Below are 24,341 nucleotides of genomic sequence, written 5' to 3'. Positions count from 1 at the left end.
GGTGTAGGGTATCATATAGTCGGCCCCGCCCGACTATGATCCTTTCCTTACTGGTTTTATTTTGTTGACGACTCAACAGCAACTGAGCGAACGAACATAAGGATATGTGTGACATAGCTGGTGTAAATTTTTCACCGTATTGAGCAGGGCTGATCTAAATATTATAAAAATTAACGAAATTCAGGTAAGTTTTATCTCACAGTGAAAAGTATCCACTCCAAAAGTAAAAATTGTAAACATCACCGATTTTTATCTCACAGTGAAAAGTATCCACTCTAAAAGTTTTATGAAACCATAAGGATTTCTTAGCGATTTAGCATTCGGTATGACATCCTTTGTTATCATATACAGCTTTTAGACATTTTGTCAAATATTGTTGTTAGAGTGGACACTTTTCACCGTGAGATAAAAATCGGTGATGTTTACAATTTTTACTTTTGGAGTGGATACTTTTCACTGTGAGATAAAACTTACCTGAATTTCCTTAATTTGATTTTATAATATTTAGATCAGCCCTGCTCAATACGGTGAAAAATTTACATTTAGATAATAAATTAAAAATTGTTAATATCATCGATTTTTATCTCACAGTGAAAATATCCACTCCAAAAGTAAAAATTGTAAACATCACCGATTTTTATCTCACGGTGAAAAGTGTCCACTCTAACAACAATATTTGACAAAATGTCTAAAAGCTGTATATGATAACAAAGGATGTCATACCGAATGCTAAATCGCTAAGAAATCCTTATGGTTTCATAAAACTTTTAGAGTGGATACTTTTCACTGTGAGATAAAAATCGGTGATGTTTACAATTTTTACTTTTGGAGTGGATATTTGCACTGTGAGATAAAAATCGATGATATTAACAATTTTTAATTTATTATCTAAATTCATCAGAATTTCGTTAATTTTATTTTATAATATTTAGGTCAAGACATATAAAAAAATGCAAAGAAAAAAGAATGAAGTCGGCATTATTAATTATCTCTTCGCAATAGCAGTTTTAATAAAAGAAATTGATGTGGATACTTTTAATGTGATTCGCTGTAAGTTATTCGCCATTTTGTAGGGGCCGCCATCTTGGATTTTAATTTTATATAGTACATTGTATTCTACTGGTTGAGCACTTTCATTTGATACCCATATTGATGGAATTGATAAAACCTACGTTATCCGCCATTTTGTAGCGGCCGCCATCTTGAATTTATAGTGATAATGAATAAACATAATTGTATTGCCCCCAAGGTCCAAAGTGTATACAAAATTTCAGGTTAATCGGTTGACAGGAAGAGGGTGAAATTTGATGTACTAAATTTGACCCAAGAATAAAACAAACAGGCTGAGTTAAATAAAACCGTTTAAAAATGATTACAAACGATGCATTTGTAAAAATTTTGATTTTCAATTTAAAATTAAAACAAAAATTCTTTCAATAAATGATGTTGGGTTTGTTGAACAAATGAGTTGCTGTTGATGACAACATTAGGGGAATAAATTCAGAAATCGGCCAGAAATAACAACAACTAAAAACTGTATGGACCTCACTTTTTGGTAAAAACTAAATGTTTGCAAATCAATGAAAGTACAATAAAATTGTGCATATTACCACGATTTATTTGCAATTAAGAATTTTATCGTACATGGAGATGTACAGTTATAACTATTCAATTTCAAAATCTGTAATTTGAAGAAATCGCTAAATAATTAATGAAATCAATAATAGGCTCCAGGAATATAGGAATTTGGTATGGAAATCAAGGTTGGGAAGTGGTGCTTCTAAAAGGAAATGGTTTGCAAAATTACCAATCATGTGTACGAAAAGTACTAAATGGTACTAAATTTAGTACAATTTAGATTTGGGTGAACGTAAAGAGCTGGAAACCTGAAATTTGGAATTAAGGTTACTGTTGTAGTGTAGGATTGATATATGAGGGTAGTTTTGGAAATTCGTGCTTATGTGTACGAAAATTACTAAATAGTACTAAATTTGGTACAATAGGAATTTGGGTGAACGGATAGAGCTGGAATCCTGATATTTGGAATTAAGATTACTGTTGGAGTGTAGGATTGAAGAACTTTTGGAAATTCGTACTTATGGGTACGGAAAGTACTAAATGGTACTAAATTTAGTACAATTTGGATTTGAATGAACGGATAGAGCTGGAAACCTGAAATTTGGAATTAATATTACTGTTGAAGTGTAGGATTGAGATATGAGGGTGGTTTTGGAAATTAGTAGTTATGTGTACGGAAAGTACTAAATGGAACTAAATTTTGTATAATGGGGATTTGGGTGAACGGATAGCGCTGGAATCTCTAAATTTGGAACTGAGATTACTGGTGGAGTTTAGTATTGTGGAAGTTTTGGAAATAGGGTAGGAAAAATACTAAATAGCACTAAATTTGGTACAGTTTCGATTTGGGTGAACGGATAGAGCTTGATTCCTCAAATTTGGACTGAGGATCACTGATGAAGAGTAAGAAAGATGCACCAAAGGGTTTTTGGAAACTTGAGTGTACGAAAAGTACTAAATGGTACTAAATTTAGTACAATTTGGATTTGGGTGAACGGATAGAGCTGGATTCCTGAAATTTGGAATTGATATTACTGTTGGAGTGTAGGACTGGGGAAGTTTTGGAAATTCTTACTTATGTGAATGAAAAGTACTAAATGGTACTAAATTTGATACAATGGGGATTTGGGTGAACGGATAATAGCTGGAATCTCGAAATTTGGAATTGAGATTACTGGTGGGGTGTAGGATTGAGGTAGTTTTGAAAATTCGTACTTATGGGTACGGAAAGTACTAAATGGTACTAAATTTAGTACAATTTGGATTTGAATGAACGGATAGAGCTGGAAACCTGAAATTTGGAATTAATATTACTGTTGAAGTGTAGGATTGAGATATGAGGGTGGTTTTGGAAATTAGTAGTTATGTGTACGGAAAGTACTAAATGGAACTAAATTTTGTATAATGGGGATTTGGGTGAACGGATAGCGCTGCAATCTCTAAATTTGGAACTGAGATTACTGGTGGAGTTTAGTATTGTGGAAGTTTTGGAAATAGGGTAGGAAAAATACTAAATAGCACTAAATTTGGTACAGTTTCGATTTGGGTGAACGGATAGAGCTTGATTCCTCAAATTTGGACTGAGGATCACTGATGAAGAGTAAGAAAGATGCACCAAAGGGTTTTTGGAAACTTGAGTGTACGAAAAGTACTAAATGGTACTAAATTTAGTACAATTTGGATTTGGGTGAACGGATAGAGCTGGATTCCTGAAATTTGGAATTGATATTACTGTTGGAGTGTAGGACTGGGGAAGTTTTGGAAATTCTTACTTATGTGAATGAAAAGTACTAAATGGTACTAAATTTGGGACAATGGGGATTTGGGTGAACGGATATAGTTAGGTTAGTTATAGGAATCTCGAAATTTGGAATTGAGATTACTGGTAGGGTGTAGAATTGAGGTAGTTTTGAAAATTCGTACTTATGGGTACGAAAAGTACTAAATGGTACTAAATTTAGTACAATTTGGATTTGGGTGAACGTATGTATGTAGCTGGAAACCTGAAATTTGGAATTAAGATTACTGTGAAGTGTAGGACTGAGATATGAGGGTGGTTTTGGAAATTCGTACTTATGTGTTCGAAAAGTACTAAATTTGGTACAATAGGGATTCGAGTGAACGGACAGAGCTGGAATCCTGAAATTTGAAATTGAGATTACTGTTGGAGCATAGGATTGGGGAAATTTTGGAAATTCGTATTTATGTGTACGAAAAGTACTAAATGGTACTAAATTTATTACAATTTGGATTTGGGTGAACCGATAGAACTGGAATCCTGAGTTTTAAGTATTTTAATTTTATTTTAATTTAAAGTATGAATTTTTGTAAACGGAAAGATTTAGAATTTGCAACCCGTTCGCGGTAGGCTATAGAGGTAGAATTTGGATTTGGGTGACGGATAGTGTTTGAGTCCTGAAATTTGAAATTAGGATTACTATTGGAGTGTAGGACTGAGGTAGTAAGGGTACGAAAAGTACTAAGTGGTACTACCTGTGGTACAATTTGGATTTGGGGGAACGGATAGAGCTGGAATCCTGGAATTTGGTCAGACTGCTGTTGGGGTATATGATTGAGATGGAAGTAGTTTTTGAAATTCGTACTTATGGGTACGAAACGTACCAAATGGTACAACTTGGATTTGAGTGCACGGATAGCGCTGGAATCCTGTTATTTGGAATTATGGTTACTGTTGAAGTGAAGGATTAAGGTTGTTTTGGAAAATCGAATTGTACAGAATTTGGTATTTGTTTTTGTGTAAAGGGGTTTTTGGAAATTCGTCGTAGAAAGGTACGAAAAGTGCTAAAATGTACAAAATATGGAATCCATTGTATTAGGCAAACGCGAAGGGCTAGAAATCTGAAATTTTGAACGAATGGTCATTGATGGAGAGTTAGGAAGATGTACCAAAGGGTATTTAGAAACTCGACCTATATGGTACGAAAAGTACTAAAAGTTTCTAAATTTGGTACCAATTGCATATTTTTAATGGATGAAGCTAGAATCTTCAAATTTGGTATGGGAATCAAGGTTGGGAAATGGCGTTGAAATAAGGAAATGGTTTTGGAAGTTCGTATTTATGATTACGAGCAGTACTAAATTTGGATTTGGGTGAACGGATAGAGCTAGAATCCTAAAGTTTTGAATTAAGATTACTGTAGGGGTGTAGGATTGAGATAGTTTTGGAAATTCGTACCTTTGGGTACGAAAAGTACTAAATGGTACTAAATTTGGTACAATTTGGATTTGGATGAACGGATAGAGCTGGAATTCTGAAATTTGGAACTAAGATTACTGCCGGACAGTAGAATTGAGGTAGTTTTTTAAATTCGTACTTATGGGTACAGAAAGCACTAAATTTGGTACAATTTGAATTTTAGTAAACGGATAGTGTTGGAATTAGGAATTAAGATTACTGTAGGAGTGTAGTATTGAGGAAATTTTGAAAAGTCGTACGTATGGGTAAGAGAAGTACTAAATGGTACAGTCGAACCTCGATTATCCGTGAATCGATTATCCGGGAACCTCCATTATCCGTGATAGAAAAGAAATGTTGGACTTTTTCAATATCTTATATTTTTTGTTATAAACTTCATCACCCGGGAGTAAAAACACACTTTCCAATTAATCTGATTAAGCAAACAAAAGGTAAACAAACGAAAACTGGAAATTCTCCCGTATTACAGAATTTGTGTATTTATGGCATCACAAAAACCATGGGACAAAGACAATTCAGATGAATCTGATGATGATATTATGTATCCTTCTAAAATTGGGTGGATTACCATAACAAATTTAAAAAAATTGCTGGTTTTCATACTATTGTACAATATTATGTCATTTTTACTTAAAAATATTTTCAAAAACTGCATAAAAGCATTGCTTCCATTATCCGGGAAAATCGATTATCCGTAATGCCTCCGGTCCCGACCATCACGGATAATCGAGGTCCGATTGTACTAAATATGGTACAATATGGATTTGGGTGAACTGGTAGAGCTGGAATCCTGAAATTTTTGTTTGGGAAAGAAATGGTACTAAATTTGATACAATTTGGATTCGGGTGAATTAATAGAGCTGGAATCCTGAAATTTGGAATTACGATTACAGTCGAAGAGTAGGATTCAGATTGTTTTGAAAAAGCAAACTTATGGTTACGAAAAGCACTAAATGGTACTAAATTTAGTACAATTTGTATGTAGGTGAACGGATAGCGGTGGAATCCTGCAATTTGAAAGTATGATTATTGTAGCCCTGTTGCGTTGAGGAAGTTTTGAAAATTGGTACGAAAATTATAAATTGTTCTAAATTTAGTACAATTTTAATTTGGTTTAACGGATAGAGTTTGAATCCTGAAATTTTGAAGTAAGACTACTACTAAAGTGAAGGATTGAGGTAGTTTTGGTAAATCTTACTTATGGGTACGAAGAGTTCGACTTGATACTAAGTTTGGTACAATTTGGAATTGGACGAACGGATACAGCTGGAATCTTGAGATCTGTAAATATTATGGAATTTATTGTAATTATTTTATATTAATGTCCGTGTATGGCTGAGATATGTCGTCGAAATACGTACCATAAGTATACGAAAATTACTTAATGGTACTCAATTTGTTTTTGGTTGTAGGGACAGTGCTGGAATTTTTATTTTTTGGAGTTAGGGTGTGTATTGGTGTGCAACGTTGATCTCGCTGTTAATGTGTAAGGGTGAGATACGGCTGATCTTTTTGGATATCGAACTTAAGGGGTACGTACAGTACTAAGATAAAAATAAATATTTATTAAAATTGGTATTAGTGCGACCAAATTTTCAGTGTTTGTCATTTCCATATTATATATTGTTTATTTGTTGTTTTTTTTTATATCCTTTCCGCATACGAAGTAGCGGGCATTTTGCTAGTAATTAATTATGGCCGTTTCTGAAATTAATTATGGCCGTTTTTAACATAAATTCATAAATTGTTAATTAAGGTGGTGTAAGAACAGGAGCTGTTCTACTGCGGACTCGGAAATACCATCGGCAGAAGGGGACTCGGACTGGGATGGGGACTCAGAACGACCAGTAAGTTCTGCATCGAGCATTGAAGATGCAAATTTCGCTGAAGAAGTTTCACCAGTCAGGATAGCCAGGAAAAGGAAACAGTATAGCGAAGCAACTATGGAAGAAGTTGTGCAACTGTGCCTAGTGAATCGTCTATACCCAACAAAGGCAGAGGCAATGTATGGGACCCCTAGGACTACAGTTGCTAGAAAGGTGAAGAAAGCTAGGGCAGAACGGCAAAGCAACAGAAGATCACTTTCAACAGTGACAGATTCCTTAATTGGCGACTAGATCTGTCGGTATCTTTATCTTATTAGAATTATATGTTTTGTTAGTTATTATTATTAAAATATCGAAACATTGTTATTATTTTAAAAGAAATATAGATAATTTTCCATAATTTATAAAATTTATTTTTTAATCCATAACTAATTATTAATTAACTAATATAAAACTAATTATTAATTATTATATAATAAATTCGCCCATAATTAATTATGGCCGTTTTCGACCATTATGGCCGTTTTCGACCATAATTAATTATGGCCGATTTCGACCATTATGGCCGTTTTTGACCATTATGGCCGTTTTTGACCATTATGGCCGTTTTTGACCATAATTAATTATGACCGTTTTCGACCATAATTAATTATGACCGTTTTCGACCATAATTAATTATGGCCGTTTTTGACCATAATTAATTATGGCCGTTTTCGACCATAATTAATTATGGCCGTTTTCGACCATTATGGCCGTTTTTGACCATCATTAATTATGACCGTTTTCGACCATAATTAATTATGACCGTTTTCGACCATTATGGCCGTTTTCGACCATTATGGCCGTTTTCGACCATTATGGCCGTTTTTGACCATTATGGCCGGTTTTGACCATAATTAATTATGACCGTTTTCGACCATAATTAATTATGGCCGTTTTCGACCATAATGAATTGACAGTTGAAATCGAGTGGATTTCGTAAATGTAAACAAAGCATTACTTACCAAATCATATGGTTTTTGTTTTGATATTTCATTTTTTTGACGTTTTAGATTCGATCAGCTGGGCTGAAAGCATCTACCTAAGTAATTGTAGCTGTGTCTTTTTACGTGATAATTAGTAATAATTATTACAAATGTTGCAGATTTTGACAGTTGTATAAAGGAAAAGTTGCCGAAAAAAATGTTTCAGCAACATTTAAGGGTTGTTTACACCATCTATCAATGTCGTATGAGATGCCAAATTTTCTACCTGCGAATGTTGTACACATAGTGTAACCACTATGAAAATTTGCATCTATCAAAATGATTTGGCAACTCATATGTAAATTTTTCATTTAGGGAGCGCTCTATTTGATACGGCATTCTAGTATGTAAACATAAATTTATCAGCTGTTTTCTGACATTCTCAAACAAAAAATTAAAAACAAAATCTTTTAAAAAAGAAAATGGAAAGGTATGTGTATTTAAATATTCAGTAAAGTAAATAAATGGCGTTTATAATGTTATTTTCAGATCGATAGGTCGAAAGAAGCAGTCTTTGAAATGATTGTTTGGTGGCAAAAACATGAATGCCTCTATAACTCCAAACACCAATTCTACCAATTCAGTTTCCTTCAACCAAAATTAAAATTTGCGCAAAATTGCAACTCAACAATAAATGTAAATAATGACAAAAAGCTGTTTTTATATTTTTAGGTTATGTCATACGAAAATAACACTTGCAGGTATGAACGCACAAATTGAAAGTTGTATGGATGACGTCAATTTTGACAAACATAGAGAATGTCGAATGGGTGAAAGAAATGGCAGCTCATATGACATTGATAGATGGTGTAAACAGCCCTTTAGTAAGTAAAAAGACACCCCTTGTACCATGTTTGTCCCAATTTACATTGGGCGAGTTTACTTGCGGCAATTGTCATTTTGTAGGAGAGAGAGGTGAGGCATATGGTAACCCTTTGCCTCTCAGCACCCTCTCTCACCTACAAACTGACAATTGCCGCAAGTAAACTCGCCCAATGTAAATTGGGACTAAGAAATCAACAAAACATAATACCCCGGTTACACTATACCGGATTAACCCAGTGGGTTTGGATTTCAAATGTCAATTACATAGCGCAAACGGCAAATAAATCATCTCGAAGTGGGTTAACCCGGCAAAAAACCCTAGTGTAACCGTGCTATAAGTGTATTTCAGGATTTTGGTGGATTTCGGAGCATGAGTATGACTAGGCGTTTACAGTAGACAGTTTGTCTTCAAATACAACTCTGATTTACTAACACATACATACATTTGACGTTTGGCTACCAGCTGTCCATCATTCTTTCACAGACAGCCGGGTTAACAAAATTTTGACATTTTTTGTAAAAATGTGTGAGATAATAATTGAAATGTGTTGAAAACAAAAGAACATGAACAAAAACAAAATATGTGAACGGAAAACAAAAGGAAATCGGTGATTTTCATTCATAATTTTACAACTGTGTTCGCAGTTGTCTGGACGCCTACGTCACACAGGCAAGTTGTGGGATTTTGACAATCAATACATGAAGTCAACTGTCCCATGGTATAAGTAAAGAGGTAGATTTAAATGAAAAAAATCTATAGAACCCTTGTTTTTCTTGAATTCCTAAAACTTCAAAATAAAAGCAACAAGTGGGTTTGTTTACAATGCATTTTTTGCATTACACAGTTCGTTTATATTGTTTTGACGTTTTAGGCATACTCGAATGAAAAATTTAAATTGACATAAAGCTTTGGCTAATAGCTCATTTGTATGCTGTTTATATTAGAGCTTTTTGCAGGGTTAATCTTCTTTATAAGGATTTGTTTGAAATATAAGCAATGGAATTGGCATTTAAAACCCAGTCGGTTTGTTAAATCCGGTTATATAAACGGGGTATTAGACTGGTTATAAATCCTCGACTGGATTTAATAAATCCAGTACAAATCTCATTGCATTTAGATATACATTTTGGAGGATTAAAATGGCAGTCAGCTGATTTTTGTTCATAGCCCAATTACCTAGGTAGATGCATCAGCCCATCTGATCGAATTTGAAACGTCAAAAGAATTTTTTGTAAATTGAATTCTTCTCAAAAAACATACGTCAAATTACAAATTTATTGTTTAATACTGAAAATGTTTGCACATTATAGCTCTGTTCCAGAACTAAAAAGTTTTTACAATTTTTACCACTTTTACACATTTTGCGTTCCCGTACACAAAATTTATATGAAAATCGTTTACGACTTTTACAACATTTACGACTTTTACCACTTTATAAAGTACGGGAACAGGCCATATGCTACTCATGATAAGTAAAGAGCAAAAAATAATTATTTTACCGCTGTTTGCTCATCTAAAATAAATAAACGAATTATTTTATCATTTAGACATCGTAAATATTAGTCTTGGTTTATAAAATTCAACTTTGTACATCAAAACAAATTTAATTTTTCCGTCTTGTTTACAATTTTTTACATTTTAAATTATTTTTAGTGTAGCAATTCACCGATGCATCTACCTTGTTTCTTGTGCCAGCTTGCAACTTTTTGTATTTTCGAGCAACATGTTGCTAAAAACAGAGTTGTATACGAGGATTTATGCCAGATTTAAAACAAATCCACTCAATATGAGGATTTATTTTTGTATGGGAAATCTGGTAGATTTTGGCTGGATTTAGCAAATAAAACCTGATAATGCGCTAAATCCGGCTAATGGTGTCATATCTAAATGGCATATAACCTTTCTTATTAAACCATGAACTGTCCTGTCATTTGTAAACGCAGGGTGAACCAGTTCGTTGCCAACGGAATAATGACAACCCTGCACGAAACTCAGCTGTTGTTTTGTTTTTTCTCCAATCAATTTGTCAATTTGTTTGACATTTCTTTTGTCATTTTACAGTTTCACAGCACTTAGATCTCGTATAGCTCCCCACAATAAAAAATATTAGAGAATCGCAAAAACAAATCTCGAAAGTTTATTATTGCTTATTTACATAACGAGCGAGCGGATAGTTTTATATTTTTCGTAATATAAAATTTAGGCCATTTAATTTTTATCATTTCCAACACCTGAAAAAGTTCTGGGAAAAAGTTAAGCAAATCTAATCTGCGAAATCTAAACGTTGAAAAAAAAAAGAAAGTTTAACCTGTCATCTGTGTTGAGAGAGCGCGACGAGACGACTAGGAATAAGAGAGCAAGAGAACAACAAACAGAAACAGACGATAATAAATAGAAAACAAAGCAAGACGATTGAATGAAATAGGCAAAAAAGAAGTGGTAAAACAAGATCTATTTGTCTTTCGACACAGATTAGAAAAAGAATTCCAAGTAGTTTTTTATTATTAAATTCCAATTTATATGCAAGAGGCATACTGAAACAAGACGAAGAACGAATAATAGATGTGAAACAGAAGAACAAAATCAGCAAACAAAAGAAGTCAGTCGTAACCTGTAACCTGCCTATTTGGATTTGAAGAAATTGATTGGTGTATTTTGTGTTGAAAAAGGGAATCATTGCCAGAAACTAGAAACTACTGTGTCACACACAGTAAAGGGCACAAGTGACTGGGCCGTGGAGCGTAGCGGAACAACATAACAAAAAAGATTGACAGTCGCAGCGCAAATTGTAAACGTAGCAGTCTGAGTAGAAGAGGTAGAAGCAAAGCTAAAAAATACATATTTTTGTGGTGTGAATGCAAGCAAGCAGCAGCGCGAAGTTGCGAAACAACAATAACTACGACGACCAGACCACGAATAAGAAGTGGCACAAGACAATCCGACAGAGTGCTACATAAGAAGTGGAGAGACGTGTTCGTGGGTTCCCGTTGTAGTCCCAATTTTCCAAAAACAGATTGCTCTGTGTGTAGCGGGCATTGGTGGAGTATCCATTTGAAAAAGGGGATCCCACGATCATCATTGTTTGTACACTCCCTCGGTTAGACAGACAGACCCCTTAAACCAATGTTCGTTTGTCTCACACCTTTCCTCCTGATCGAGTAAAACGATTTGAAATCTTTTTTCGTCGTGGTGTATTTGTGCGGCTGTATGAGTGAGAGTGAGGTGTGTGCTTAGAGTTTTTGGTTTTAATTTTTCACTACTGTCTCTGCTGCAGCTGATGTTTACGGAAGTTATCGTCGCTGTTGTCTTGTAGTGGATCATTGTTTCTATTAAGGGAAAAGAAGTGTCTTGTTTTGTTGTTTGCATTTGTGGCTGCATCACCCGCAAAAGGCGGAAGAGGAAACCATAGCTGCCAATTGTTGCAGCAGCCACCAGCACCGCCAAAGGAGGAGGCAGTAATACTTGTCAAGTCGAGTGCAGCTTTAGGCAGACAACACATTGCCACCGATATCATTATCTGCCCACCATGTCGTGGACAGAGGTAAGTAAAGAGTTGTACTAAACATTTTCTTACCATTTATGGGCAAAAGCAAGCCAAAACCCTTGATATCTTTATGGCCTTTTAGATAAGGGTTTCCCTTACTCTCCCAATAGAAATGCTTCACATATACCGGGGGAACCATCGACACCAAAACAAATGAGATCATCAATCATTATTTGTTTTTACTTTATCGCAATTGTTGTTGTTGCTATTGGCACTTTTTTCCAACCACATTCTTTCGAAATTAATTTTTCATTTGTTTCGATGTCTTACAAAGCAACATTTATAGTTGAAAAAAGTGCAGCGTAAGTGCTGAAGTATTTAGTACACATATCTATAAGCTGCATGGCAACAACAACAACAACAATATATTGGAAAAAATTACAAATATTTTTAAATACTTTCAAATTTCTAGCAAAAGGTCGATCCGGAGCTAATCTTCACAAAGCAAGAACGCATCGGTAAAGGATCATTTGGTGAGGTATTCAAAGGCATTGACAATCGAACCCAACAGGTAAGTTTTAGATACACGAAGCTCTTGAGGATGTATTTATTTTAAACAATTTTGTTCTTTCTTTAAGGTGGTGGCCATAAAAATCATTGACTTGGAAGAGGCTGAAGATGAAATCGAAGATATACAACAAGAGATTATGGTATTGTCGCAGTGCGACTCACCATTTGTTACCAAATATTTTGGTTCCTTTCTCAAGGGCACCAAACTATGGATTATTATGGAATATTTGGGCGGTGGTTCGGCATTGGATCTAATGAAGGCAGGTTCTTTCGAAGAAATGCACATAGCCATAATATTACGTGAGGTACTCAAAGGTTTGGACTATTTGCATTCGGAAAGAAAACTACATCGAGATATCAAAGCTGCCAATGTTTTGTTGAGCGAAATGGGTGATGTGAAATTGGCAGATTTTGGTGTTGCTGGCCAATTAACTAATACCACATCAAAACGTAATACATTTGTTGGTACACCATTTTGGATGGCTCCCGAAGTAATCAAACAGTCCATGTATGATTCGAAGGCAGACATTTGGTCGCTGGGCATCACTGCCATTGAATTGGCCAAAGGTGAACCGCCCAACTCTGAATTGCATCCTATGCGTGTCTTATTCCTTATACCCAAAAATAATCCGCCACAATTGACGGGAAACTATACAAAATCTTTTAAAGATTTTGTTGAAGCGTGCCTTAACAAGGATCCCGAGAATGTAAGTAAATGAAGAATTATATTTTGCTCAGTTGTTTGACTGTGAAATCCTTACTTCTTAGCGTCCTACTGCAAAGGAATTACTCAAGTATCCTTTTATTAAAAAAGCTAAGAAAAACTCGTACCTTATCGATCTGATAGACCGTTACAAGAAGTGGAAATTGCAAAAAGGAGATGAAAGTGAAACAGAATCCGAGAATTCAGATTCGTAAGTATTGGCTAAGTGTTAAAATAAGAAGTAAACATAGCTAATTTTGTTATCTTTCTAGTGACGATTCCAAACCAGGCTGCAATAATGATGAACCCTGGATTATGACTGTTAAAGGGGCCCACTTTGGCAGTGAATCAACCTCTCCACACAAGGCGGTAACTAGCAATCATTTTAATAGACTGGATGAACATGAACTGAAAATGGATAAACTGGCCCAGGGTATGGATACATTGACTCCCTTGTCACATCATGGCAGCAAGCATCATTCCCAAATAGGCCCCTCCTCTTCCTCCTCCTCGTCGTCCTCCGTTCCAGCAACGTCTCAAAACAAACGTGACAGTATGGTGGCAACATCAGCGGCAGGCTCGTCATCATCGGCAGCCGCTACCGGTCCCTCTTCATCGGTCACAACGATTACGTCCTCTAATGCGGCAGCTTCTATAAATACACGTGATCACACCAATCACCATTTACTCCATCACCCAGCACAGCATTCCCATCATCAAATATCAAACAATAGCTCCTCCTCATCCTCTTCGGCGAACTCGTCATCCACAACGCCATTGTCGTCCAATGCCAATTCTTCCTCGCAACATAAACAGTTAATGTCCTCAACTGGTAACCTGCTGGAAGGCAGCAGCAAAGCGGGACTTGGTATGTCAAGCTCTTCGAGCACTAACTTTAAAGAACAACAAAAAGTTAATTTGCGGCCAACTCGTACAACATCGCTGGATGCTGATATTGAAAGACGAACTTCGGTGAGTACAACTAAATATTACAAAATTTAGTGAATTAATAATAAACAAACAATTTGGTATTAGTTGCAGTTAATGGATCATGCTAAGCAACAACAACACCGTGAAGACGATGAGGAAAGATCCCTGCGGCGCAGTACTATGGCAGCATCTATTTCCTCAGTGGCTGTTACACCATCCAGCAGCAGTGGGGGTGGTGGTGGTGGTCATATGTTAGCCACCAGCAGTAGCATGGGTAATGTCTACAATGGCAATTCCCATGCCATATCTGGCGATTTTATTAACCATGAATCGTCATCTCTTTCACCTACATCATCCAATGCCAATCATAAGAGCAATTCCTCATCAAACATGGGCAGCAGCAGCAGTGGTGGTCGTGTGGCACACACTAACAGTGCCTGTCTTAATAATTTTCTCTTTCCTATACTCACTGATGTAAGTTGAACACACATTGTTGTTTGGACAGAGGAAATATTCAAGGTTTTTTATGCTGTTTCTCTCCCTTTAGATTCAACGTAAATATAGCAGTAATTCCAACAAAAATTTGAATGTATTGGATATTGGCGATTTGAAATCGGTATTCGAATTGGCCGAACGTAGTCGTCCTGGTGTAAGTGACCTGTTTCTAAAAGAAATCATACATAAACTGGTACCGGGATATTCGGAAACACGCATCAACAATATCATGGATAGAGCAATTAGGTAAGTGATAACAACATAGCCAAGCATTATGAAATACCCTACATCACACCTTGACTAAATTTCAATCGAGAATAACATTGTTTTCATAAGCGGTCACATTCGCTTTCTTTTTATATCCGATGCGATTCTAGTTATAATTTAAATTAGTTCCCATGTCATTAAATAAGAGTATACTTTGTCCCTTCATGGACATTTATGAGAAATATGATGTTTGTCCAAAGAATTCAAGGTGTGATGTATGGTAATCCAAAGTCGTTTTCACCTACCTGTGGTTTTTGTTATCTTATCTTATCATATGTAATGTGTTTAAACTGATGTTTATTTTTGTTCCCCTTGATATTTCATTCATTCATCTTTTCTCTCTCTTCTTTTCAGAAACAAAAAATAGGTTATATGCCCCTGCGACACCCAAGTCCGGTTTTGTTGTGGAATTTTATTATGTTATTCCTTCTTAACGTGTTTTTATTATTATAATATTTTTTTAATGTATTATTATTTTTATTATTATTCGTTCTTCACGATGATGTTATGTTATCTTTCTTCTTTCTTTTCTACCATACCACTTCCACTTTGATAGTTCACCCTGCGTATTGTATGTAAAATTAAATTAATACAAAAGAAAACAAAAAGCACGGAAAACTAAACAAAAAAAACAAATCGCATGTGCAAAACTGCAAAATTTGCTGCAGTAAAACGGCAAATAACTACAATAACTAAAGAAATTAATCAATCTCCCGAAAGCAAAACAAAAATTGTACTAGAAAATCGTAAAAAAGAATAAACACCACAACAACTATTACAATAAATGAACACACATTCTTATCACAGATAAGTCAACCAACCAACAAACATTAAACATTAATACATTGGATTACCAAAATGGGAAGAGTTCAAACTGACTAGATAAAACTTCAGTAAACAATGGATAACACACATTTATTTATTCTTCTCAAAATGCTGTACAATATTTTTCCCTTTGTTTTTACGCAAACAAAGCTCTTTACAAATATAAACAGTAAACTATAACAGGACCATCGAACGATGGTATTCTTTTAGTACACATAGTAAGAAGCTTGGTAAATCTGATAACAACAGATTCAGATGACACACACCCAAATGCTTCAAACTAAAATTATTTGATCTAATCCCATGAAATTTTTGGAAATTATTTGTATGTAGTTAAAAATTCTAAACAGAATATAGAAAAAAGTAAATAAAGAAGATGAAGAAAATTGATACGAAAGTATAAAAATCTTCAACTTACACACGAGAGTACAGAAGAAAATCATATATTATACATACCACAAACAACAAAGAAAAACAAATCTTTAAAATTAATACAATGTTATTGAGACACATATAAAAATAAATTATATAATAACAAGAACAACAACAAACAAATAACATGAAAAACTGAAATAAAAACGAATCATATATAGATTAAAAACAAAATAGAAGCCCATGACTTTTATTTTTGAAAAGCTTAGGAATTTTACAACATTTGGTCTGTTCCTGAACTGCAAGATTCTACTAATGTTTACTATTTTTTTCGATAACATAAAGGAAAAAATGTTATCGTAGTAAAAAATAGCTTCTTGCAGGTTCTGGAACACAGCAATTATTGGTATGTTCCAGAACCTGCAAGAAGCTACTAATTTTTACTACGATAACATTTTTTCCTTTATGTTATCGGAAAAGATAGTAAAAATTAGTAGATTCTTGGAGTTCTGGAACAGACCATATATCACATTTATAACATTTTACACAAAACAATCAGGTATGTGATGAATTTCGAATCGATTTGCAATGAAAACGATTTGCCCAAAACGAGTGAATCGTTTTTAGATGTGATGGGATCCGCATCGAATTTCAATTCCACGTTATTTCAATTTCATTAAATTCCCACAAAAAAAAAACAGACTGGTGATCACTATCACCAGTTGAAAGAAGAAAAATAGAAATAAAAAACTGGCGATGGTAAAAGCCGAAAAATGTAATAACAAATAAAATAAATTTGTGTTCTTGTTTAAATTGCCCTATATGGAAGTTTAGTATGGAAATTCTTGTCCAATAACGTGAGGAGAACTTTACAAACAGCGCAAAAAATATTAAGCGGATGTGTTCACTAATCTAGAGGAAAGAAACACGTTCAAAGTATCTTTTTGATCCGTGTTTTTTTTATCGAAATATCAAATATTTTCTTAACAAAATATACTAAATATAAGGCAAATAAATGTAAATTTATCTATTCTATATCCGTGTTTAAATTTCAAGCTTTTTTTCTAAAAAAAATATCAAAATTCATTAATGGGCCGATTCCGTACAGCGAGGCGAGTCATGTCGCGTCGTCTATCGTCTCTGTGAAAAAAATGCACTACGTACAGCGATAGAAAATAATCGTCGATAACAAGTTATTTTTATTTTTTTTTATTTTATTTTTATTCGTTAGTAAAAATGTACGGCGACAGCTAATTTGTTGTCGCCGGAAAATGAACATTTCGGCGACAAAATTTGACGACGTCAGGCGATATTGCCATACGGAATCGAAAAATTGTATTTGGCGACGCGACACGACTCGCCTCGCTGTACGGAATCGGCGCATAAATCGTTTATAAATCGACAACAAAAATATGACCGTTTTCAAAACGAGAAAAATAAACGATTATCGAATTGCATCACACGCCTTTTGATCAATTTTTCCATAGAACAAAATGGAATATGAAACCGATATCGAAAACAATTCGATGTCGGAAAATGTACATGCATCACACCCACAGTCGTTTTTGACTCGTTTTAAGCTCGAATGGAAAACGATCATCACATCGTGATGGAAAACGATCATTACATAGAATGTGTTTGTTCCTGAACTCCAAGATCTACTAATTTTTATATATATTCCGATAACATAAAGGAAAAAATGTTATCGTAGTAAAAATAGTAGATTCTTGCAGGTTCTGGAACAGAGCATTTAATTAGTTGGATTTTGGAAGCATTTAGAAACTTTTTTTAATTTAAAGGTATATTTCCTAACTACCCCGATTTCTTTAAGAATTTTAAATATAATTTTCTTAAAATGCTGAAAATTTACATTTTTAAAAAATTTGACGAAAAAGTAGTTCTTGAAGAAGATTTGAACAAACGCGTTTGTTTCATTTTTTCCTACAAAATTTTAATTTTTTTTAAAGAAACTTTCCACGAAGTGTATCTTTTTTATCAACAAAATGTCAATTATAAAAAGAATGTACAAAATTTTCAAGAATTTTTCAGCACGTTAGAAAAAGTGAAATTTCTGTCAGAATTTACCAAAAGGAGGAAGTTTTAATCAAAACGGGGATTTAAGAAAATTGTCTTAAAATTGTTTAACAAAACATGGATTTTTTGGGTCAAGTTGAGCAGACGCACTACGCGAACAAAATTGTATTTAAAAATGTAAATTTTTCTTAAATAGGCGGCCTTTGGCCTGGGAGACTTTCTCCTATTTCGAGCAAGGAAAAAATATTTAAAATTGTAAATTTTTCTCTAAGTAGCTGGCCTTTAAAACAAGGGAAATTTCGCAAAAATATGGACGGCAAGTATGGACCTCCGGAACAAATGTTATATATATTTGTATCAGTATAGCGATTCTCTAACACGTTTTTGGAGTTACCGACAAAAATTTTATTAATTTTTATTAACAAGTAGATTTTTTAATTTTTTTATCAAGGTGTAAATTTTTAAAAGATTTTTGTTGTTTTTTTAAATATGTAGATTTTTAAAATATTTGTTGTTGCCAACGTTTATTTTTTAAATATCACTTTACCAAAACTTGGATTTTTTATTTTTTTTTTTAATCAAGACGTTGATTTTTTAAATATTTTTTATAATAGAGTGAATTTTTCAATTTTTTATCAAAACGTGGATTTTTAAAATATTTTTATTAAAACAAAACGTTAATTTTTTAAATAAATTTTTATAAAAACTTGGATTTTTTAAATATATTTTTTCTTTTTAAAAACGTTGCTTTTTTATATATATTTTTGTTAAAGCCTGGATTTTAAAATAATTTATTTTATCAAAACGTAGATTTGTTTGAATAATTTATTTCGTCAAAAAGTGTTTTTTTAATATTTTTTTTTATCAAAACGCCGATTTTTTAAATAATTTTTTTACATTTTTTTAAAAACGTTGCTTTTTTATATATTATTTGTTAAAGCCTGGATTTTAAAATAATTTATTTTATCAAAACGTAGATTTGTTTGAATAATTTATTTCGTCAAAAAGTGTTTTTTTTAATATTTTTTATCCAAACGCCGATTTTTTAAATAATTTTTTTACATCAAGCGTGGTTTTTATATATTATTTTGCCAAAGCCTGGTTTTTTTTAAATAAACTATTTTACCAACACATGGATTTTTTTAAATTTTTTTATTAAAACGTCGATTTTTAAATATTTTTTTTTGATCAAAACGTCGACTTTTTGAATGATTATTTTATCAAAACGTCGATTAAAAAAATTATCAGAATGTTTATTTGTAAATATTTGTTGTCTAAACGTTGGCTTTTTGAATAATTTTATATAAACAAGTGAATTTTTTTAAATATTTTTTATCAAAACTGTGGTTTTTGTGTATACTAGCGGACCCGGCGAACTTCGTCTCGCTATTAAGGAATTAAATTTCATACAAAAACTCAATTTTCGATTTTTCCAATTTTCCGACTTTTCCAGAGAGATTTTCAAAACTTTCTTCCGTAAAGACCTTCTCCTCGAAAATATGAATAACTGACAAAAAATTTTACAGAAATCGGCCTAGCCGTTCTCATTTTATGAATTACTGTACATTTTTACACCATTTTTATATATATAGATATAATTTTTTTCCAAAGCTTGGATTGTTTAAATGATTTATATTGTCATCAAACTTTTTATCAAAGCGTCGATTTTTCAAATAATTTTTTATTAAAAAGTGGTTTTATATTTTGTTGTCGAAGTCTGGGTTTTTAAAATAATTCTTTTAATAAAAACGTAGATTTTTAAACAATTTTGTTACGAGAATGTGAATTTTTAAAGTTTTTTTTTTTATCAAATAGTGCATTGGTCTTTTTTATCAAAATGTGGATATGAGTTTTTTATCTAAACGTGGATTTGATTTGTTTATCAAAACGTGGATTTGATTTTTTAATCAAAACATGTATTTGATTTTTTATAAAAACTCTGATTTTTGAAAGAATTTGTCTTATAAAGACACTGGAATTTCATTAAAAACAGGATTTATTAAAGAAAAATTATATATGAGAATTATTTTTCAAAAACATGGATGTCTCAGAAAGGAATTTACAAAAACTTTGATTTTTCGCAAACTTGAAATCGTTGCATTTTTCAACAACTACAACTTCTTAAAAAACCTTGAAAGTTCCAGTCCAATGGAATTACAAAAATATACCCGCTAAACCACGAATCATATAAGAATTTTTCAAGAAACAATACCTATATTGCAATTTTCTATATGAAAAAATCGTCTCTTACTAACAGCCAATTTAATTATTTAGTTTTATTTTTTACTTACCTAGGCATGTTCAATCTTGATGCAGTCGTAATAAAAGGGAATATATCAAAATGCAATTCAAAAAAACAAACTGACGTGAATTTGCTATGAACACAGAATATGTTAACAGGAAATCTGCTACAAATATGAAACAAAAGTAATTCTATCCGTTCTACAAATGTATTTTGATGTGGAAAAATAATTTCAAGATTTTTCTTGAATTAAAGATCAAAAGCACATGAACATGTAAACACTTTCCAAACAAACAAGTTTTCTTTGGTTAATGTTAAATATTCAAAGCCGTAATTTCATCAGATTAGGAAATCGAACACCTTATTTCCATAAAGAATTATTGCAACACTCCACCTTTTGGTCATACTTATTTTAGGATTTTGTTTTATTTTTTTTAGTATTTGTAGCATATTCTATTTGTACAAAAAGTTTGTTTTAGGGGATTGTATAGGTAGTTTGTCACAATTCGTTTAAAGAATAAAATTTGTAAACTTACAAAATGCGCTCTTTTACATTTGGATACTATGTATATATAAAAAATAATAAGAAAACTTAAACTAAAAGTCTTTCGATTTCCTGTTGAATAGAAGTGATCTGAGACTTTAACTGAGATCCTTCATTTGTGGTGACGGAACAGGCAATGATGGGTCGTGAAACACCACATGCACGGCCCAAAGCCTGCTTTGAACGTACAAAAACATAAGGAACATTCTTATCTTCACACAGCAAAGGCAAATGCAAGAGAATTTCCAATGGCTCTGCGTCAGCAGCCATAACGATGATATCGGCCAAACCACGATTCAAGGTTTTGGTAGCTTCGTTGGCACCTTTACGCAATTGATTATAATTCAATGCCTGTTGCAAAAGGTTCATGATTTTAGCTGTTAATTGGGCATCCGCCAATGGGAAAGCTTTAGGATTGACTTCATCTGCCTAGAAGAAGACGACAAGAACATTATTTTCTAATTTTTGATTGTTTTGCAATAATAACTCACCATTTTGATATTTGTGTTTACAAAAGTTTATGATAAACTATGATTTTTTATTTATATTTCAATATAAAACTCTCGGCGTTGCTGCCGAAATCAAAGAAATTGAACAAACGTTTGACACACGTCGCACGTGTTTTTATTTTGTAGTTGAAGTTATGAAATTTGGCAGCACCTACCCATGGCAAGTTTATATACAAAAGCTGGTAACTATGAAATCCTTCAGTAACGCAAACATGAGGCAGGTTACAAACTCAACTCTGAAAATTGACAAATTGTAAAATATGTGAAAATTTAATGGTTAAAATTCATTCAGCTACTCGCTTGATTTGAATTTCTGACGGTTCGTTATTCTTATTCCGATCGCCGACTATTTAATGGTCCCGGCACATACGGTCCGTTGTGAGTTTCTTCGCGGGTTAGTGTGTGGACCGGGACACTAGCGTGAATTTCATAAAAAAAATTTCATGAAATTAGGTATTCTTAAATCGAATTCCCCACTACAGCAATTTTATGATATTACTCTACTATGGAGGTCGATCTAGAGACGCTTAATTTCATGCAATTTTTTCAATGAAATTACTCTAGTGTGGACCGGGACTTAATAACAACAACCACATAAAAAGTGTTAAGCGCTCGGCACATACGGTGCGTTGAGCGTCGCGCTACAACAACCACATGAAAAATGTGTAAGTGATGCCAAGTTTTTTAAACAACAACATGGCTGACGCATTAAAGTTAAACATAACTGAACTTTGCATTGTTGTTGCTTTTTCAAAAAAAAACTTGGCATCACTTATACATTTTTCATGTGGTTGTTGTAGCGCGACGCTCAACGCACCGTATGTGCCGAGCGCTTAAGTTATGTCAAGATAGTTCCTGAAGTTTTTATGTGGTTGTTGTAACGCGACGTTCAACGTATCGTATGTGCCGCGGCTCTAAGAAAAACTCAAGCCTAAAACACATCAAACAGTTAAGTAAAGGTTATGGCCACGGCACATACGGTCCGTTGTGCGACGCGTCACTCGTAAAAAAAACCAACCCATAAAAGGTGTAAATGATGCCAAATTCGTTGTTGAAGTTTTTATATGGTTGTTGGAACGCGACGCTCAACGCGCCGTATGTGCAGAGGCCTTTCTTTATTTCATTTCGTAACAAAGCCAATAAATAGGCCGTTAAGGCCCCGGCACATACGCCGCGCTGAGCGTCGCGTTACAACAACCACATGAAAACTTCAAGAACAAACTTGGCATCACTCACACATTTTTCATGTGGTTGTTGTCAACGCGTGACGCAACTCACATTAAAGGCCGCGGCACATACGGCGCGTTGAGCGTGCCGTTACAACAACCACATGAAAAGCTCAAGGACAATCTTGGCATCACTTACACATTTTTCATGTGGTTGTTGTTTTCAACGCGTGACGCAACGCATAACGGACCGTATGTGCCGGGGCCATAAAGTTACACAAAACAACTTAACATAAACTACTCTACATGGTACAATAATACAGGTAGCATTATCAAACCAGCTGATGGTAACATAATGTGTCAATTGCATTGAATTGATGTCAAATTTTGACATCTTATGTTACCAACAATTGCCGATGCGGCTACCTGTATATTTGTACCATGCTACTCTAGAAGGTATCTTAAAACTTTAAAGCGCTTAGCACATACGGTGCGTTGAGCGTCGCGCTACAACAACCACATGAAAAATGTCTAAATGATGCCAATTTTTTTTGAAAAACAACAACATGGCTGACGCATTTAAGTTAAACATAATTTAACTTTTTTTGGGGACAACTTGTCACTAAACGGACTGTATGTGCCGAGGGCTTAAAACGTAAAAAACTAGGAATTCGCCACGAAAAATCAAAACAAAAACCATATGATTCAGTAAGTAAGAGATAGCATGTGTTTGTTTTATAGACAAACACAAGCGATAAAAAGAGATAGCAAGATACCATTTGGCGAAAATTTTGACATTTTATTCATGGTTCACACATACGCAACAGTTGCTGCAATATTACAATTCCGTATCGACCTTCATTTTCACATTCTGCAGGGTTAGAAAAAAGGGCTTAATACCCCGTTTATATATAACCGGATTTAACAAACCGACTGGGTTTTAAATGTCAATTCCATTGCTTATATTTCAAACAAATCCTCATAAAGAAGGTTAACCCTGCAAAAAGCTCTAATATAAACAGCATATAACGTTGCATGTGTTTTCATCTTATGGCTACGTCACACCATATGCTTTTTCACATGTATAACATCAGCTGGCCTGTATATTAGTATACCCAAAGTGACAAAATACATGTGAAAAAGCATATGCTATGATATAGCCATTAACTGTTGCGTATGTGTGAACCTTGAGTTACATTACAAAAAAAGGTGCTTTCATGATACAATTACTTGGGTAGATGCCTCAGCCCAGGTAATTGTATCATGCTTGCTTTGTTGCAAGGCATATTTATATAAGGTATAAGTGACAATCAGCTGTATTTTTATTTTTTTGTAAAATTAGTTTTCAAAATGTAACAGGGTAATAGGGTCTTCTCATGAAATTTGAAATTTGCTACCATAAAATACTTCTTTCATCGTAAACGTGTAATAACAATATCCTATGCCAGTTCTGAATGCTTTATATTTACATTTTGATTCAAATTTGTTTCATTTTCGAGGATTTTCAAAATGTATTTATGTTTTTCCAGAAAAAAGTTTTAAAACGACTCCATTATTCAATATTTTCTTTGACATTAAGTTTTCTATAACAACAATGTTGTTTTTGTAAATTTGTTAGTTGTTGTAATTCATGAATTTACCTTTTAAATATGCCTTGCTTTGTTGTGGCAATTCGCCGATGTATCTACATATGTAAATGTACCATGATTAAAAGTGAGGCCCCAATGC

At 33.7% G+C, this 24,341-nt stretch overlaps 2 protein-coding genes across 2 annotated transcripts; one reads left to right on the top strand and one right to left on the bottom strand.

Annotated features, from left to right (window-relative positions):
* Positions 1-10,521: 10,521 nt before the first annotated feature.
* GckIII (Germinal centre kinase III) lies at positions 10,522-15,652 on the top strand. Its single transcript, XM_073966787.1, has 9 exons — positions 10,522-11,694; positions 11,747-12,013; positions 12,429-12,527; positions 12,595-13,233; positions 13,295-13,440; positions 13,502-14,201; positions 14,265-14,633; positions 14,707-14,900; positions 15,276-15,652. Exons 2-9 carry the CDS (start codon positions 11,999-12,001, stop codon positions 15,286-15,288), a joined length of 2,175 nt encoding a protein of 724 aa, XP_073822888.1. The 5' UTR covers positions 10,522-11,694; positions 11,747-11,998; the 3' UTR covers positions 15,289-15,652.
* Positions 15,653-20,801: 5,149 nt separating this feature from the next.
* hoip (NHP2-like protein 1 hoip) lies at positions 20,802-21,564 on the bottom strand. The gene is made up of 2 exons (XM_073966786.1): positions 21,430-21,564; positions 20,802-21,367 (listed from the first exon to the last, which is right to left on the bottom strand). Exons 1-2 carry the CDS (start codon positions 21,430-21,432, stop codon positions 20,987-20,989), a joined length of 384 nt encoding a protein of 127 aa, XP_073822887.1. The 5' UTR covers positions 21,433-21,564; the 3' UTR covers positions 20,802-20,986.
* Positions 21,565-24,341: the final 2,777 nt, after the last annotated feature.

This window comes from Musca autumnalis, unplaced genomic scaffold (assembly GCF_047663935.1).
Source record: "Musca autumnalis isolate F117 unplaced genomic scaffold, ASM4766393v1 scaffold_2, whole genome shotgun sequence".
Lineage (NCBI taxonomy): Eukaryota > Metazoa > Arthropoda > Insecta > Diptera > Muscidae > Musca > Musca autumnalis.
The sequence above is the reverse complement of the archived record's forward strand: the minus strand, read 5'-3'. Positions and strand labels throughout refer to the sequence as shown.

Coding starts and splice junctions, on each gene's coding strand:
- GckIII (XM_073966787.1), top strand. Junction 12,528..12,594: donor TTGACAATCGAACCCAACAG/GTAAGTTTTAGA, acceptor TCTTTCTTTAAG/GTGGTGGCCATAAAAATCAT. Junction 13,441..13,501: donor GAATCCGAGAATTCAGATTC/GTAAGTATTGGC, acceptor TTATCTTTCTAG/TGACGATTCCAAACCAGGCT.